The sequence below is a fragment of the Sceloporus undulatus genome, chromosome 6 (genome assembly GCF_019175285.1).
Source record: "Sceloporus undulatus isolate JIND9_A2432 ecotype Alabama chromosome 6, SceUnd_v1.1, whole genome shotgun sequence".
Lineage (NCBI taxonomy): Eukaryota > Metazoa > Chordata > Lepidosauria > Squamata > Phrynosomatidae > Sceloporus > Sceloporus undulatus.
In genome coordinates this window covers 66,293,089-66,310,133 of record NC_056527.1, presented here as the reverse complement: position 1 = coordinate 66,310,133, position 17,045 = coordinate 66,293,089, and the positions used below count along the sequence as shown (strand labels likewise).

At 37.3% G+C, this 17,045-nt stretch overlaps 1 protein-coding gene across 1 annotated transcript in view; it reads right to left on the bottom strand.

Moving 5' to 3' along the window:
* The window catches only part of HECW1 (HECT, C2 and WW domain containing E3 ubiquitin protein ligase 1), a 249,198-nt gene that overhangs the window by 112,816 nt on the left and 119,337 nt on the right, over nt 1-17,045 (bottom strand). Inside the window, exons 5-6 of the mRNA XM_042473588.1 lie at nt 10,638-10,716; nt 833-1,002 (exon numbers count right to left, since the gene is read on the bottom strand). Of these exons, the coding sequence (XP_042329522.1) occupies nt 833-1,002; nt 10,638-10,716 (249 nt within the window). The remainder of the gene's footprint in view (nt 1-832; nt 1,003-10,637; nt 10,717-17,045) is intronic.

Below are 17,045 nucleotides of genomic sequence, written 5' to 3'. Positions count from 1 at the left end.
CTGGAAAATCAGCATCTGCCCTTAATCAAAGCTGAGTAAGAAATTAACCGATAAAAATACTGAATTTGTGAAAGGGCTGTGTGTGATACAACATTTTTATTTTCATTTTCAAATTCAGCCCTCAAAATTAACTAAAAACAGCTACAATATTTAAAAAAATGTTTTCCACTGCAGCCTGTATTATTCATACAAGGAAGAGACATCAAGTCAAATATATTAGTCAACAAGCCTGCCACCTCTCCTCATATCTTTCCTTTCCTGCCACTCTCTCCAATCCCATTCTTTATTTTAACTGTATTTGTGTTCTATTTTTATATATACTTCTTAGATACAAAGCACCTCTCATCTGCCATATCCACTCAGTATTCATCCACTTCCTCTATTTTATATTTTTCTCCTTTTAACAGACATCCCTTAGAGCAGGACTTAATTTGAACTGGGACTTCCCAGAGCATAGCTTCAGAATTCATTTCTAGATCAGATCTCAGCTCCAAGAGATATAAAATAAGAAGAGCCAATGGGTGGATATGCAAGACTGGCTTTCCCTCTTGCCTGAATCATCACAACCATCATGCACTCACCAAAGAATGACTCTCAACTAAGAGTCTATCACTTCCAGGTAGAGTTGAACCCACTCTCCAGGCAGTGACATACTCATAGAAGGCACATGTATATATTGTATGAGGCAAGGAGATTGCACTGTGCCAGTGAGAACAAACTCTCTTTTCCTAGGAGCATCCTCTTCCTCCCCACAAACAGGTTTGGAGGGGGGGTTAAAGTGTTTGCAGAGAATGTTTGTGTATTTGTGTATTTATAATTTTAAAAGGCTTACCTCTCCTTGCCAGATGGGGTTGACAGTGTTACATATGATCTTGGATCTCTTCTCCTGTCCATGATGTGGAAGAGCTGGGAAGATGCTATGCTTTCCAGGCTGGATTGAAATCTTCAGGTAAGGGTCTGGATTGAAGAACATGCCCTTCTTAAGACCAAAAGCTTGAAAATCTGTAGAAGACAGAACTGCCTTATTAGTAACAATTTTAACCCTGTTTTTTCTCATTTTTTAATTATAACTTTAAAATACGGTATTTAGTTTTAAAACATAGGACTCACATTCTTTGCCGCATCAATACTCAAAGCAACATTCTGAATTAGTGAAAAAAGTTCTTGCAATTGCAGGAGGATGTAACTGCCTATTAGCAACTTAAAATAATTTAAAACAGTAAGAATAATTAAAAAGACTAAAAGCATAGGAAACAATTTGGCATATGCTACCATAGCCAAAGCAAGAAGTTACTAGTGCATGGACTATTGTCATTAAATTACTCCCGCCCTAGAAAGGCTGTAACTGACAAACCAGTCAAAGCTGGTGTCTCTGAGCTACTCCAAAGTTATATATACACCTGCTGCCTCAAGAAGTGCAGAACTACTTCATGGACCTGAGAACCACCAAACCACAGAAGTGTCATAATTAACTCACATCCATCCCATTACAGTAAGCAGGCATTGGTCTAACATACGCACAGCCTCAGTGCACCCTAGCAACATAAAGAAACAGAGCTGAGTGTCCTCAGCATACTGATGGCATCTGGTCCCCAAATGCCTAAGGATTTCATAGTGGCTTCATAGAGATTTTGAACTGCAAGGGAGACAAGATGGATCTCTGTGGCTCTCTACCATGTATCACAAATGGGGCTCAACAAAAGGTCCCCGTTCTCACAATTTAACAGTCTGCCTCCTAAGAGATAAAGAAACTCAACAAGATAGCAATCTGCTTGTCTTTCATCTGAATTAGGTAACCAAACAGTGCAATGAAGACCATCTCAATATCATACTGAAACAAGAATGAAACAGGTCAAGATAATTTGTTTCATCCAAGATCTGAGGATGCCCAGTCATCCAAAATTCAGCATGTGCTGGATTGGGATATGAGACTTTGAAATCTAAGCGTATTCCTAAATTCGGGGTTGATCCTGGATACCTAGGTTTTGATGCTGGGGAAGAATATGCATAGTGAAAGCTTACATGCCAATTGTGCCTAGTCCTGGACGTATGTAATCTGCCTTGCTGACTGCCTTAGTAAGATCCTATTAAGATTCATGTAAAACATTGAACATGGGGACTTTTGATAAATGTTCAAAAACATCAGTGGGCCCAAGATTCTGCAGTTGCTGTTTGTGTTCATTGCTGTGTGCCTTCAAGTTGTTACCAACTTAAGAAGACCCTAAGGTGAACCTATCACACAGTTTTCATAGCAAGATTTGTTCAAAGGGACTTAGCCTTCCTCTAAGACTGAAAGAGGTTTCCATGGCTGAATAGAGTTTTTAACCCTAGCTTCCCAGATGACTGTGATCTATAAAGTTCTATATAGCTTGGATATATAGCTTGGATATTATTTAAAGAATGCAAGAAGCTGAGCCATACAAGACCCAGGGTAGGGAAAAGGAGAAAGGCATGTGCAGTTTGTACAGCCCCATTTAAAAGAGCAACTTTGCAGACTGATAAAACAAGATTAATAGATGCTTGGAAAAAAAACTGTGGAGGAGCCCCCCATTGTCTCTGGTAGCTTGCATGAAAAAGGCTCCTAGAAAGAAGAATTTAAAACACACACACATGTACACACACTTCCTCCATATTTTTCTAAGGCTTTGGACAGGTACAGCTAGAGAGCCTCTGCCGCCATTGCATTCATGTGTTCTGCAAATCTTCCTTAGTCTCCCAGTCTGAGCAATGAGCAACCAGAACAGTGCCAGCATCCACTAATTCTTTGTTCTTGGTGCTCAAGAAAGAAGTCAAGGACTTGACACAAGAAAATACCATCAAGCTTCTTCTGCTCACTTCTGTGTCTCATTGCCAGGTGACAGTACAGTCGACCCTTGACTTTCGTGGATTTGATTATTCGCGAGTCCCTAGCTGTGCACACGTGTACTCATACTCCTCTCTCCCTCCCTCCCCTGGGAGCGGAGGAAAAGCTGAGGAGGGAGGAAACAGCCAGAAGGGCATGCGCACACTACTTTCACCCCTCCTCACAAAGGGAGGAGTATTCCCAGAGCTGCCTGAGGCTTTGGAAGAAAAGTGGGGGACCATGAGCATGCATTCCTACCGCCCTCCCAATGCTTCAGACAGCTTCCCAGAGCTATCTGAGGCAATGGAAGGGAAGCGGGGGACCTATAAGCGTGCAATCCTCTCACCCTTCCCGTGCCTCAGCTTGCTAGAGCTATCTAAGGCATTGGAAGGGAGGCAGGGGTGCGCACACATGCTTCATTTGCGGAATTCTGACTTCCGCTGGGGTCTTGCATTTCCAAAAAGGTACAATAGAACTACTCCCCCCAAAGATACCTTTAAAACCCATCTAAACTTTTTAAGCTTGTTCTTTGTGGCTACTGAATTCCAGTAAAGTTTTTGTTAATAACACAAATGCATAACAGTTCATTACATTTTTGGTTTTCTCTAGAGTATTTCTTGGGTGAGTGTAAACTGTAAAAAATTGAGAGAGCAGTTAACATTCTTTGTGTATATTTTTAAACCCAAACCTATTGATGAATGACATTAATATACCATACATCATCTCTGATTGCTCATAAATCATAGCTTTCCCTAAAACAAGTGGCGCATATCAATCAGTTTGAAAATGTCAGGCAATTTTTCAGAAACAGATCACTGGAGCACAAAGACAATAGACAAAGCAACTATATTTTTCTATGTCATTTCTCAGTCATTTCAAAACACTAGCATGAATGATAGAGTAGGTCATTTCCTAGAAGTAAATTTATTAACAGCAATAGAGTATGGGGAAATGATTTGAAGGCAATTATATTTTTGGGGGGAGGTAAAATAAAATAAAAGCAATTTAATAGTTCTATAGTGACCAGATGTATGTAGTAGCACAACTGAAACACTATAAATGATAGGGACAGTAGAGGTACTACACACTGACTATCCGTTATCCGAAATGCTTGGGTGTTTTGGATTTTGGAAATGCCAAACGTGTTTCAGATTTAGGTTTTTTTCCACATTCTGAATATCTGCATACACATAATGAGATATTTTGAGATGGGACCCAAGCCTAAAAACACCTCTCACCTCTCCAAGGATCCTGTCTACATCTTCAAACAGCACAAATTAAAACATAGCCAATATTACAGCACAAGCAGGAGTCAAGATTACATGCATCAACTACAGCCTCCAAGTCAGTGCAAGTCCGAATTATTCTGTCTGTGGAGTGTTCAGTTCTTCACAGTTTTCAAGCTGCCACATGAAGCCATGCCACTAATTACTATTCCCCATGAGTTTCAATTTGCTGATGTTTTATCTTTCTGTAGTTTCCTTTTTGCTCCCCCATTTTGCTCTCTGAGTTTGGAAAATTACTTTTAAGACAAATTTGTATATCCGCATGCTGAAGCAATCCATACCTGCAAAGTAGTAAGACGATGCTCTGGGACCAAGAACACTATCCTATCATGGTCCAGTTATACTATCTTTCCAAACTCTGTATGTTCACTTCTCTCTTCTTCATATATTTCTTTATTCTAGAGATATGTGTATTTTTAGACTGGGTGTTTGTCCTATCCTACATGTTTAGGATAAGTTACATTACATATCCTTAGTTCATTTTGTCCTCTGAGAAATGGAATATCAGAGAAATTGTGATTTGCTCAAGACTATCCTATAGTAAGCTTTTAAAAATCATTATTGTCTACAAGAGAGCCATCGACTGTAGCACATTGAGTAATGTCTGTACAGATTAAATATCCATTATCAGAAAATTCAAAATCCCAAATCCAAAACTTTTTTCTTGGGTGGCTGATAGTAACACTTTTGCTTTCTGATTGTTCAACTTATGGCAACTTTGTTTCATCATAAAATTATTTAAAACAGTGTATAAAATTACCTTCAGGCTATGTGTGTAAGTTGTTATAAATGAATGTTGTTTTTAGACTTGGGTCCCATCTCAAAATATCTCATTCTGTATATACAAATATTCAGAAAAAAACCCAAACAAACAAACAAACAAACAAACAAAAACACCCCAACTAAATCTGACATACTTCTGGCAAACACTTTTTTACAAATGAACCATCTGAAAATTCTCACACCTACGGCGAACATATGGCAAATTTCTTGGCTTGTACATAAAACAATTAAAGGGGCTGAGAAATCAACCATTTGTATATTTAGCGAAGCATCATATCTATAATCCTGGCTCATAAAGCAGGTAGAGAGACTAGCTAAGTGGATAAGGGGAATGATTAATGCATCACTACAGCAAGGCAGGTTTCCAGTTTGCCTGGTAAAGGTGTTAATGGGGGGAAAAATCCTCCCTGGTCCACACCATATTGGAGAATTACCAGCCACTCTCCAATATTCTTTCTTGGTCAAGTTATAGAGCATATGGAGATCTCACAGCTCCAGGGGTTCCTGAGTGAGACTGATTAGATTCATTAGGCTTTAGACCTAATTATGCGACAGAGACAGTTTTAGTCACCTAATGCAGGAAATTAGACAGAGTCCCTGTTTTTTCTTCTGGACCTCTCTGTGATTTTTGATACCACTAATCATGGTATCCTTCTGAGCACACACTTTCCCAAGGAGCTATCCTGATATTAGGAAGAAAATCCATTCATTTGAGATGTGGTGCTGGAGAAGAGTGCTGAGGATCCCATGGACAGCCGAAAGGACAAACAAATGGGTCCTAGAGGAGATCAAGCCAGAAACCTCCCTGGAAACCAAGATGACCAAACTGAGGCTGTCGTACATCGAACATCATGAGAAGGAAGAACTCATGGGAAAAGACAACAATGCTGGGGAAGATGAAGGGAAGTAGAAAGAGAAGAAGGCCACATGCTAGATGGATGGACTCTATTAAGGTGGTCACAGGTATGGGGCTGCAGGAATTAAGCAGAGCAGTGAAGGAGAGATCAGATTACCTTAGAAAATTAAAGAATATTAGAATTGGCAGGGCATGAATTGAGATTTGGCTGGAATGCATTGCATTCTTGTAGTATAGTAAAGTAAAAATGAACGTTTAGCTTAAAAACCATAATAATAGAAAAGCATTGCCCGAAACACATGGGCCAAATAAAGTGGCTTCTGGTCACTGGGGGGGGGGGCATGGTGTTCATATGACACATGCCCTCAAAGTGGCCAGAAGCCACTTTGACACCAAAATGTGATCCTTTGGACTTTATCAAAAAAGACAGGAATGATCTGGTTTCTGGCTTGGGACCGCATTGGTGGCCCATGTTGGAAGCGGGCTGTGTGGTCACTGCACTTGCGGTGTGATTGTGGTCGGAGCAGCCAGAGGCCACTCCTTCCTACCCATCTGCTTCTCCTCATTGCTTAGAATATGGGGAAATATATGTGAAAAATTGGAGGTAAAATTCCAGGATGCATATCCCTACAGGAAGCTTTTTATAGTAGAGAATTAGGTAATGTTCACAAATGATTCCGGTATAAGGATCTATTAGAAATAGAACATAGAATATGGAATTTTCTAAGAGATACAGCAGTTAGAGGAGGAAGAAAATAGGATGCAATGATTAGTATATTATGAATGAAGTGAAAGGCACAGAGAAGATAAGGTTATGTTTAATTTTGAAACAGAGTTTGAGAAACTGATATAGTGAAGACCCCTATTTAACAGCCAGTATACATAAAATATTATTAAGATTTGAATAATATAATGCTAGGTAAGGCAGAAGGAAGCAGAAAGAGAGGATGCAAGATGGATGGATTCAATCAGAGATGCCAGGAGCCTGAGTTTGCAAGACCAGAGCAGAGCAGTTGAGGATAGGGGATCTTGGAGAAGTGACATCCACAGGGTCACCATGAGTCGAGGTTGACTTGAGGGTAGATAACAACAACAAGAAGATTTGAAACAAAAGATGAACAAATAAAAGAGTGATTACTGGCCTCACCATACATTTAGAACAATGGGAGAAAGTTTTGTTGAAGAGGCTGAAATGGACCAGATGCTATGATTTAAAGGAAAACTTCTTAAAGATGAGGTACAGATGATGTACAGATGGTACCTTAATCCTGATAAATTAGCTAATAATAATAATAATAATAATAATAATAATAATAATCCCCCCCTCTCCCTACGGATCGAGGTGGGTTACAATAAAAAGAAATAAAAATACATAACACAAGATAATAGTCAATACATAACCCAACAAAATAATCAATTAAACAATCCCCAACCCTCCACCAACAAGAAAATAATAACAGTCAAATACATAATTCAAATGATTAAATGATTATAAAATAGTTAAAAGTGGAGTAGGACAGCCAACAGCAGACGGGTCATAATTTAATGGGAGGTCAGTCTGGGAAGGCTTGCTGGAAGAGATCTGTTTTGACTGCCCTTTTAAAGGTTTCCAGGGTGGTAATATGATGGATCTCATCTGGCAGGTCATTCCACATTTTCGGAGCAGCCAATGAAAAGGACCTCTGGGAAACTGCAGCTAACCTGGTCTTCCTAGGCTGCAGTAAATTCTTCCCAGAGGACCTGAGTGTGCAGGGTGGATTATAGGTGAGGAGGCATTCCTGCAGGTAAGCTGAACCCAAGCCATGCAGGGCTTTAGAGGTGATAACCAACAGCTAGTACTGCATCTGGAAGTAAATTGGCAGCCAGTGGAGAGATTATAAAATAGGTGTAATATGGCCAACTCTGGATTTACCAGTGACCAATCTGGCTGCCATATTTTGCACCAGTTGAAGCTTTTGAACTTGGCACAAGGTAGCCCCACGTAGAGGGCATTGCACAAATTGAGACGAGAGGTTACCAGTGCATGTACCACCATTTCTAGGTCCCCCTACTCCAGATAGGGTCAATATATCCAGGTAGGTTAATATATCCGAAAGAGTAAACAAAAAGTGTCAGAAGTGCAATAAGAAGATCTATTCTTTCTATCCTCAATGGTGGTCATGTAAAAAGGCTAGGAAATTTTGTTTAATAATTAGTGAGTGGATACAAAAGATTTTAGGAACAGAATAATGTTTAGATTATGGGGGGGGAATAGAACGAGAAAAAAGAATCTTAACATGTTATATGGTTACAGCAAGAAGATTGGTATTCACTAAATATTGGAAGCAGAATAAAATCCCAGGTGTAGAATGGATAGAAAAACTACTGGATTTTGCAGATATATTTCAGATAAATTTCAAATTGCATAAAAGGAAATTTAATTCAGATTTTTCTACAGATCTGGCAGCCTTTCATGGAATTTATTAAGAAAAGAAAAGGAGGCGTACAACTTTGTTTTGATATCTAAGAGTACATTCTTTTCTGTATATGGATAAAATGTATATATAATTAAGTTATTAAGTTCTGAGTGGATAAATTTATGAATTATAGTCAGTGATGTGCAGAAAGTTGACTGGGATGGGGGAAGAGGGTGAAGGTTTATTAATTTTGTTTGTCTAATGTTGTTCCTTTAAGTATTTTTCATCTCTTTGTCTTTATTGTCATTGTGGCATTGTTGACTGTTTTTGTAGTATTTTTTCTGTATTAATTGAATTTCAATAAAATTTAATAATTTAATAATTTTAATATGCAGTCTTGCTTAAAATCTTTCTTAACGGTACTGGTAAGGTGGCCCTGAGGGTTACATTTTATTTGGGGTGAAATTACTTCATACAACATACATATTAAATGGAGTAGATGTCAATCTATCAGGGATGCCTCCAATTTTTTCCTTTCAAGATAGAGAATCAAATCTGACTTGAGATATAGATTCATGCTATGATTTCCTGTGCAAAAATTCAATTGTGCTCTTATGCCAATTTTAGGTGGTGAATGGATGGTCAATAGCCATGCTTTGAGTAGGGAAAGGTCAATGTTTCTCCAGTGATCGGGGGAAAAGGAGGAGTGGAAATTTCAATTTGATTTCCTTTCAATTGGCAAAATAACTGAGAAACAGTTACACCTTCCTTTCTATAAAAAAAAATCCATTGCCAAATGACTGCAGCTTGTCAGAGAAGCCAAAATGTTGCTCACTGTCCCCCTACTTCACTTCTTTTTCCAGCCCTATTCCAGCATCGAGACAGATAACTGATCAGCTACTGGCTTTCATCTGCCAGCAATTAAATACATCTGAAGTTAGAGTCTGATGTATCCCAATCAGAAAGCTGCTCCTCCCCTGCAGGAAAAAAAAAGCCTTTTAAAATGTATGATAGTTTTCATTTATATTTCTGTTGGAGAGCACACATAGCTGTGTGTGTGCTAAAATGATAAGGAGTGGGGATAATGTCATGGAGGAGGTAGTAGTCTATGGGAAGTCCCAAATGCTATCTGTGATAAGCTTTAAAATCAAATGGGCACCGTAATCTTGGGAAGGTTCCAAAGATGCAAAAAGTAAGAATGCAATCCTGATTGAATAGCATTTTTCACAAACAACACTATTGTAATGAGAAAAGATCCTTGTGTGATAAGTTCCTTCCTAATTAACATAGAAGTTAATATGCTCTACAAGTTGTTTTAAGAACCTTAGAAATCATTTGAGTGGGTGGCTCATTCTCCAGCAGATTCAGCAAGACAGGAAGATGTAAGTATAAGGAGGATTAGCAATGAAAGAAATGCAATACATGGCTGTGTTGCTAGGCAGTAGAGCTCAATAGAAGAATAGTTGGGAAGCAATTAAAGAGGTGGGACTGTGGAATAACTGAAGAAGAAAGGGGGGGAAACAAAATAAGTCATGGAGTGGGATAATGGTTTGTTCACTGAGACTAACCATGTTTTGTAGAATTCATTCACTATGGAGAAAAGAAAATAATGTAGTTTATATAGCTCTGGACTTGGGACAGGGGAAAATGGATTCAAATTTCCTCCCAGGTATGAAGCTCTCTGGATACCATGGGCAGGTTACTACCACTCACTTTAAACTTCCTCATAGTGATGTTGTGCGGATGTAGGATATGTATTCCTGAGCTCATACAAAGAAGGGCAAGCTATAAGCATCTCTGTACTATAATTTAGTGTTCCTCTGCTTGTTAGAGAGCCAGCAGACCAGGTGGGCCTTCTAATGAGATAGGTCAAAATGAAGATCATACGAAAGGTCACCTACTTCATGAGCCATATCAATAAATGCTTCAGATTTCTATGTATTTGTTTTTTAACTCTAGAATACATAATTACAATCTAATTGTGAACAAACTTGATGGAAAATTGGGGAGATATCCTGAACCTGCTGGCAAACCTCAGGTTTTTTTATTGGGTGTGGATTGGAAAATTTCTGGTCTTGGTCTGTTTTGTATGGGACATGCAGCCCTTTCACACTACATAGTTATAGGGCTATGAGTCTATTTTAAATATAATGGCTCTATCCTATGGAATTTTGGGATTTGCAGTTTAGGGAGAAGTATTTAGAATGCCCAACCAGAAAGCTCTAGTGCCTCACCATAATACTATAATCATGCTATAACTGAGTAATGTGAAAGAGCCCCAAGTGTTAAGTTTTAAAGCCTGTAGGTTCCACTGATTAAATATTGGTTTCATTAAGTTTATAAATAAAATAATCAACATCAACCTGGGACAAGCTGGATAAACTTACTAGTGATAAATAAATTCAGGCCAAAAGATTTGAGGTTTCTGGAATTTTTCTGATAACAGTATTTCAAAATGTGAGAGTAAAGCATACCTGACAATGAGAAACTTATCAGTCTTCTGCTTCCCTGTCCTTGAACCGAATCTTCATTGGTGATGCTTTTAAAAATCTGCTGGAGAGAGAAAAATAGCAAAACAACTATTATCAATGCTTTGTGTTTGTTTGTTTTTACAACAATACTGCCTAACAGCTATTATTTCTATACCCACAATTGTGTACAAATCAATGACAGGCATTCATTAGATAGCTATTGATCAGAACACTTCTCTGACAACTCAATAGTTTTAACTGTAAAGAGGAAAAAGAGGCCACAGGAGATCTCAGAGAAACAGAAAGGAAAGGAATTACTGTAATCTTATCAATGTGTTTTCCCAGTGGCAGTAAAAAGATAATTCTCTTATATTTGTAGACTGCATTTATTTATTACAGAAAAATTAATGCATTTGTAGAATAGCTACACTATTTCACTTGATTTGGTTTGGGAGCAACTGTTTCAACTATCAAACAAAAACGTGTCCCTTTCATTTCTAAGCTACAACCCCCCAGAGCCATGTGTGAATAGCCCTTTTCTGAAAAGGGGAAACCAGCAGGTTTAGCACAGAACTTGGGGAGGTTACTTTTGAGACTTCAGCTTTCGGAATCCCCTGGCCAGCTTGCTATTATTTGGCTAAGGAATTTGGAGAGTTGTAGTTCAAAAACAGCAACAGGATTCTGTGAACTGTAACCCAATGATTTATTCATCTATTATGGTATTTATACCCCGCCCTTCAGCTCTAAAGGCTATCAGAGCGGCTTACAGTTATTATTTATTATTAGACGGTTCCCTGCCCTCAGACTTACAATCTAAAAAGACATGACACAAAAGGAGAAGGGAATGGTGGTGGGGAAGGGGATCAGGTCCAACAGTTCCTCTCTCCCTCTGAGGCCTGGACCATGGCAGATGGACTGGAGGGAGGGCTCTTCTTCTTAAGAATAGGACAGATGGCTCTGGTCTTGTCTTTTCACTCCTTCCCAGGCTGGATGGAGTCAGATGCCATGGAAGAAGGGCTCTTCTTCTTAAGGAAAGGCCCAGTGGCATTGGGCCTGTCTCTTCACTCCCTCCAGGCTGGATGGAGTCAGATGCCATGGAAGGAAGGCTCTTCTTGTTAAGGAAAGGCCCGATGGCTTTAGACTTGTCTTTTCACTTCTTCCAGACTGGATGGAGACAGATGCCATGGAAGGAGCCTAGTTCAGCAGTGAGGTTAAATGAGGGTGACTGATTCAATCTCCTAACTTCCGCTTCTCAAGCTTTTTCAAGTTAAGTTTCATGCACACCAAAATCCAGATCTGGTTGTTAGATTATGAAGGGACAGATAGATACAGGCCACTATTGCTAATGCTAAAGTCATATACCTGCATTTGCTGAACTACCTGCCCCAGTTCTGATTATGCTACTTGATGTATGAGTGAGCCTCTGTATGTAACTCCATTTGCCAGCAACTTTATCAGCAAAAAGAATCTCCAGGTTGCCAACCTGGCATCACAGCAAGGTGTGCTTTGGAGAATATGCCAGATTTCAATGGGAAACGTTTTGCTTGACTCATTTGAAGTGAAACTTTTTGCTGCTGCTTTAACAGAGCTGCTTGTATGGATAATTTCCCTCCAGTAAAACACCCAACAAAGCACAAGCAAGACCAATAATAATAATAATAATAATAATAATAATAATAATAATTGGATAGGTGCTTCTCTGTGAGAATTGATAGACACTGAACAATTTATGAAACTTACCAACTTACCTTTTTCAATACTGCAGTCTCATTTTTGCCTTATTTCTGTCTTAAATTGCCATCAGCCTGCCATAGGTTCTACTGCAACATAACTATGTTGACCCAAATTATTTGCAGGTACTTTAAACTGTTTTATTTAGCATGGACCTGGATGAAGACTATGCATTTAATCAGTCTAGTACAGAGCACAGTAGGAGCAATTTCTATTTGCCCTATTAGACTGATAAACCCTTGTCTAGGAGACAAGATATTTTAGTGCTCCATAGTGTTTTGATACAGAATTCACACAGAACTAGAACTGTTTTTTTATTTAATTGTTTATAATATTTCCATAAACAAATATATATCCCTACATTCTATTACATTTTAACAAATTATTTTATATACCCCTCAGTGACCCCCTTCCCCGGAGCCATTTCCATCCTTATATTCCATCCAAAATTTCAGTTCATCTTCTGGAGGTAATCTTCCATCTTCTTTTCTCAGTACTTTCTCAACAAATTCTTTCCAAATCCCCTCAAAGTCATTTCTTTTCCATAGTACTTTTTTTTTACTTTCAGCTCACATGTCAATTTATCATTAATAGCTAATTTCCATACCTCTTTGTACCAATCCTCCACTTCTACATATATTTTCATTTCCCAACACCTTGCTATTATTAATCTCGCTGCTGTAAGCAGAATGACTGCCCCCCACATCATGTATTAGCCCACCGCTCTGTTCTTGTTGTATTTTTTTATTGTGTTTTTAATAGATATTTTAATTGTAACTTGTTTAATCCTGTTTTAAGGGGGGAATTTGGGACATAATATTGTAAATGTGGATTTTAATGTGTTGTGAGCTGCTTTGATTGTCTTGTCACAGAAAAGCAGGTTACAAATAAAAGTTTTATTATTTATTTATTTATTTATTATTTAAAAAAGTTTGATTTAAACTTGTTACCAAATCTTTTTTTTTTCTTCCTTTTTTCCATTTCTCTGAATTATATAATGATAACAAAACTATACTCGGTCTTCTATCTATTTTTATATTCATAACATTTTCTATTTCTAATAGCACTTTCCCCAAAAAATTTTGTACATATTTACATCGCCACCACATATGCATATATGACCCTACCTCTTAAACGCCTCTCCAACAATTTTTTGAATTATTCTTGTTAATATTATGTAGTCTCACTGGAGTCAGGTACCATTTCGAAATCAACTTATAATAATTTTCTTTTATCCGAATCTATAAAATTTTCAGGTGTCTTTGTTTCCAAATTCTATCCCATTCCTTATAATTTATTTTACATCCTAATTCTTCTTCCCATAGTCCCTTTAAAGTATTTCCTTTTATTTTTCCTCCTTTATTCTCCATCAACATTTTACAAATTTTACTAGTAATTCCATTTATGTTCTCATTTTCTTCAATTTCTCTTCCTTTCTGAATTATTTGTTCAAATTGTGTATACTTTTTCTTTTCTACATTCCTTTCCTCCAGTTTTTAATCCATTGTTCTATTTGCATATAGTGAAACCATTAAATTTTTATTCCCATAAATTTTTCTTTTATATTTTCTTTCTCTATTCTTACATCTATCCAATCTTCTATTCTGTCTATTTTCCTTTCCTTTAACTCCTTATTTAACAATCCTTTCAAGTTCTTTGGGGATTTCTTTTCCATTATTATTGGTGTTGTTATTGAGTCTTCATTTATTAAGTCCTTTTTATGTCTATACCATATTTCTATTATATTTTTCATAAGTGGGTTTCCAATAATTTTTATTTCTTTCCTAGTAAAGTTCTTTTAAAAATATATTCCATATTCTCATATCTACTTCCTCTGTATCTACTTCTAACCATTCTAAATCTATCCCACCCAACATACCTTGTATCACATGTCTCAATTGATTAGCCTCATAATATCGTCGTATATTTGGAAGGCCTAACCCTCCCTCTCTTTGTGTTTTATACCAAAATTGTTTATTTAATCTTGTTCTTTCCCCTCCATTACAGAATATATTTATTAGCTGTTGCCATTTATTCAGTTCGGTTTCCGACATTTTTAATGATATCATTCTGAATAAAAAAATTAATTTTGGTAATATTTTCATCTTCATTAATGCAATTCTTCCAAACCAGGATAATTGGATTTTTTTATATTCTGCCAATTTTTTCTCCACTTCTTTCCTTAGTACTACCAAATTCTTATATACCATTTCCTTTAAATCTTTCGTTATATTTATTCCTAAATATTTTATATTACTTCTTAATCTTATCTCTAAACTTTTTTGTTTTATAAAGTCAGATTCCTCTTTTTTTGTATAATTAAATATCATCATTTCTGATTTATTCCAATTAATCTGTAACCCTGTCATTTCTCCACATATCTTTAAATGTTCTCTTATTTTTCCCAATCTATCCAATAAATTTTCAATAGTTAATAATGTATCATTGGCAAATAAACTAATTTTATGAGGTTTTTTTAAGTTCTATTCTTTCTAAACTATTATCATTTCTTATAACATTCGCTAACAACTCTATAACAATTGCAAATAATATTGGTGATAGTGGACACCCTTTTCTTGTACCTCCTGTCACTCTTATTTCACTTGTTATCCCATCATTTACCATTACTTTTAGTGAATTATCAAGATATAATTGGTCTATTAATCCTCTTATTCTATGTCCCATTCCAAATCTTTTCATAATTATTTTTAATGTTGGCCATTCCACACAATCAAACGCTTTAAATATGTCTAATGCCAAAATCCCTGCCCTTATTTTTTTTCTCCCCTATTACATGTATTTTATTCAACACTCTACTTACTAAATGGGACATTTGTCTTCCTTTCACAAATCCACATTGATCTTTTCCTATATATTTATATATACATTTATTCAATCTATTTGCTATTATTGCTGATAAAATCTTTCCATCTCAGAACTAGAACTGTAAAGTAGTTACAGTTAAGAGCTATAAAATGTCCCTGAGTTTTAACCATCTGCCTCGTTGTTGTTTTTTAAAGAGAAAAATATTTTTTCATCTGCCTGGATGAGGATTAAGTATCTCTACTGTGTATTTCACACAAACACACACGCACTCACACTATAATAAAATACATGCACACACCTGTAGAATGGATTGCACCCAGACACCCAGAGAAACTTCATTCTGTTAATGGCATCTCTGAGACTAGCAAAGAATTTAACCACATGTGGAGGGTCAATAGGGTTCTTCATGAATCCCTGAAATATTCAGCCATTATATTACATGCACATACCACTGTAGTTTTAATATTAACTTGAGCAATAGTGTAAGAATGTACCGGATTTCCATATGCCATAGGTGCTGAAGCTGAAAAATATAATGGGAGAATTCTACACTATCAGCATTGCCCCATAAATACAGCTGCATCCCAATGTGGCAAGGGTAACAGCAGGATCCCAGGAGGGCAAAACAAATGGGCTATCCTACAGTTTGAAAGCATGCAAATGCAAGCAGATAAATAGGTAGGAAGGTAAATAGCGTTCTGTGCAATCATGCTGGCCACATGATCACAGAGTAGTTTCTGACAACAATGGCTCTTCGGATATGAGATGAGCACCGTCCCCTATGATCGGACACAACTTGACAACCTTGTCAACGGGGAATACCTTTACCTTTATCCCACAGCTACATCAAGGATGCTTTGTCTTGCTGTCAATTCTTGGAGCAGAATCAGAAAATAAACTGTACCTCCACTTTTAATTCAGGCAAAAGATGTGGTGCAGTTATGCCAAAATCTGGAAACCATTATTTAAACCCTTAAATATAAATCCTCCTTAAGCACATGAAACCTTTTTTCTGAGTACTCCCAACTCCATCAAAGTGCCTGATAACTGTGTTAAATAGAATACCATCAATTCCATCATGAAAAATTCATCCAGCTTGATCTCCAAAAGGAAGACAGAGTATAAAACAAAACAAAAGTATTGTGTGCAAGATGAAAGAGCTGCTGGATCAAAAAACACTATACATTGAACCCTGACTTTACGTGAGGGATCCCATAAAGCAAATTCTGTGCATGCTCAAGCCCCATTTATATTAATGGGGTGTGCTCCCGTATGCAGCACATGCGTCATTCATCTACATGGGGCTTCCTATCTGCGTGATCTCAAGCCTGCGTATGGGAAGTCCACATATGGGGTGGGTCAACTTTATATCTAAATATTGTCCCCCATTTTACTAAGGAATCATTCATTGTGAAATGCATGACAATGTAATTCTCACATGTGTTATAAATAAAGCATGACCGACCATTTATGTAAGTGTTTTTTATTGTGTGAGTCAGTTTCAATGTTAATCAATTTAAAAGGCAAGTTCACAACAATTAAGTGAACTTTTCTGAAAGTGATCCAATACAGCAGTGCAAAGTGTCTCAGAGAATACACCAAGCACATCACAGCCATGATCCTGCTACCTAGAGCATGCTAGAAAACATATCCTCCCTTGGCAGGATCAAAGCTATTCATCAATCAACAGGAGAGAGTTCTAAAACCTGCAGGGTTTCTTTCCAAAGCTATTTCTTAGCCACTGTAAACCAATTTATTTCGGCAGTATCTAGAGATATCTGAGGCAATTCCACATCAAGAACAATGGGCTAATTTTGATTTATGAAAGATATTGAATCAGTGGTCAGATTAGGT